Here is a 1,909-nt window from a genome sequence, read left to right on the forward strand (position 1 = left end):
TTCCTGGGGGAAAAAAGTGCCCCAGTTCTGATTGGCTGGGCGAATTGCAAACCACGTCCCGTAAAACTCTAAAATGTTTTGTGAAGCAGCCATTTTATTATCCTCGCATTGCATTATTAGCATTACCATTAGCCCAGCGCAGAAACGCAGAGAGACTAACTTATGACAACACAAAATAAAACATGGGAGCGGTGGAGATGAGGAGGTGTCGGCGTTCTGGCGATTTACTCGGAAGGCTTCAGGGAGTCCCAGCAGCTTCTACTGAAGCCAGTCCCCAACTCCGGGGACTTCCGGCCGGGGACTCCGGGCGGCAGTATACGCCGTGAAGTTGTTTGCGGGTTGCCAGTAAACCCAAAGCAGAAGAAGAAGAAGTGACGTCAGCGGCTTCATTTGCCTAATCCACCCCCAGGAACTAATTGCCGGTGTGAACGCGATCTGTACTTAGTTCATGAGAACTAAAGAGTTATCAGGAACCTTTGTGGGAAAAGTACTTGGTGTGAACGTGCCTTATCCTGATATCATTACATGACTACTCTTGTCTATGTGCATTTTCTCAGGTGGTCAAGAACATCACCAAACTCAGTGAAGACTCCAAGCACTCCCAGGCCGACAACACAGAGAAGTCCCAGAGCACTGAGGTGGATATCAAAGTAAGGATATTTAACATTTCTTTCTTAAGTCTTTGAGAGGTTTTAATAATGTCTGAATTGACTAAACTATTTCCTGCGTTCAGACGGCTGCAGTTTATTCAGAATGCTGCTGCTAGAGTCCTCTCTCACTTCACCAGAGCGGATCGCATCAGTCCAGGTCTCAGATCTTTGCAGTGAAGAATTCATTTTATATCTACTCCTGTTGGTTGAAGCAATGAATGGTTTAAAGCCCAAATAGATTTTTTGATCTGCTGCTATGTTATGAACCATCCAAAACCTCTCAGGTCTTCTGGGACTGGCCTGCTTACCGCCCTGACTATAATAAAAACAGTGGGCAGTATCTGGAGCAAACTCCCAGAAGACCAGAGACGTGCTCGGGATCTCCGTTCTTTTAAACAACTCCTTCTAAAGTTTCTGTTTGCCTCTTCCTATAATTACATTTCATTTTGGACTCTTTCTTGCACTGCACTGTAGCTGAGCTGGGACCTGTTTCAATAATTTCTCCTCTTATTAAAACCTTCCATTTTATTTATGTGTCTATTTATATCCCTTTGTGTCTGATTTACCTTGTCCTAACATCTTTTTATGTCTTCTGTAAAGCCCTTTGAAGTGCCTTGTTGTTGAAAGGGAAGCGATCCAAATACACCTGCCTTACCTTGTTGTCTGTTTTAATCTCAGGGTCTGGAGGTTTCCTCTAAAGAGGTTGGGATCGGTAACCTCGACACCAGTGACTCTGGCGTTGGGTTTAACACCGCCCTCCCTCTGGACACTGACACTGATGCCGCCGATCATAACCTCGACTCTGTGGCTGTAAGCGTCTCTGAAGCCCCGCCAAGCCCCCCGCCCGCTGCTGCTGCTGCCGAGTCCAAGCCAAGCACTCCTCCTGCTGTGGAAGTAAAATCAAGTCCAGTAGTTAAAACTAAAGCCCCTCCAACACCTGAGCCTACAAAAACCCCCGAGCCCACGAAAACCCCGGATCCACCAGTTGAGATTAAGCTAGACGTGCCCAAACCTGCAGATGTTAAGCTCAGCCCAGCCTTAACCCCTGAGCCTAAGTTTAGTCTGAGTCCAGCTGATCCAAAACCTGCACCCACCCCGAGCCCAGAGCCCAAATCACCTGCTCCGAAAGCCCCCTCTCCATTACCTGAAAGTAAAAGTGCCCTGACTCCAACGGCTGAAAGGAAAAGTGCCCTGACTCCAACGGTTGAAATTAAAAGTGCCCTGACTCCAACGGCTGAAAGTAAAAGTGCCCTGACTCC

The 1,909-nt window shown here is 47.4% G+C and overlaps 1 protein-coding gene across 1 annotated transcript in view; it reads left to right on the top strand.

Annotated features, from left to right (window-relative positions):
• Window positions 1–557: 557 nt before the first annotated feature.
• Window positions 558–1,909, top strand: part of LOC104941466 (vegetative cell wall protein gp1-like) — a gene marked incomplete at its 5' end in the record, with an annotated part of 3,621 nt that continues 2,269 nt past the window's right edge. The window contains 2 exons of the mRNA XM_010766566.1: window positions 558–650; window positions 1,329–1,909. The exon at window positions 1,329–1,909 is cut by the window's right edge and continues 1 nt beyond it. Coding sequence (XP_010764868.1) covers window positions 558–650; window positions 1,329–1,909 — 674 coding nt within the window. The remainder of the gene's footprint in view (window positions 651–1,328) is intronic.

This window comes from Notothenia coriiceps, unplaced genomic scaffold (assembly GCF_000735185.1).
Source record: "Notothenia coriiceps isolate Sejong01 unplaced genomic scaffold, NC01 NC01_scaffold00003396, whole genome shotgun sequence".
In the NCBI taxonomy this organism is placed as follows: domain Eukaryota; kingdom Metazoa; phylum Chordata; class Actinopteri; order Perciformes; family Nototheniidae; genus Notothenia; species Notothenia coriiceps.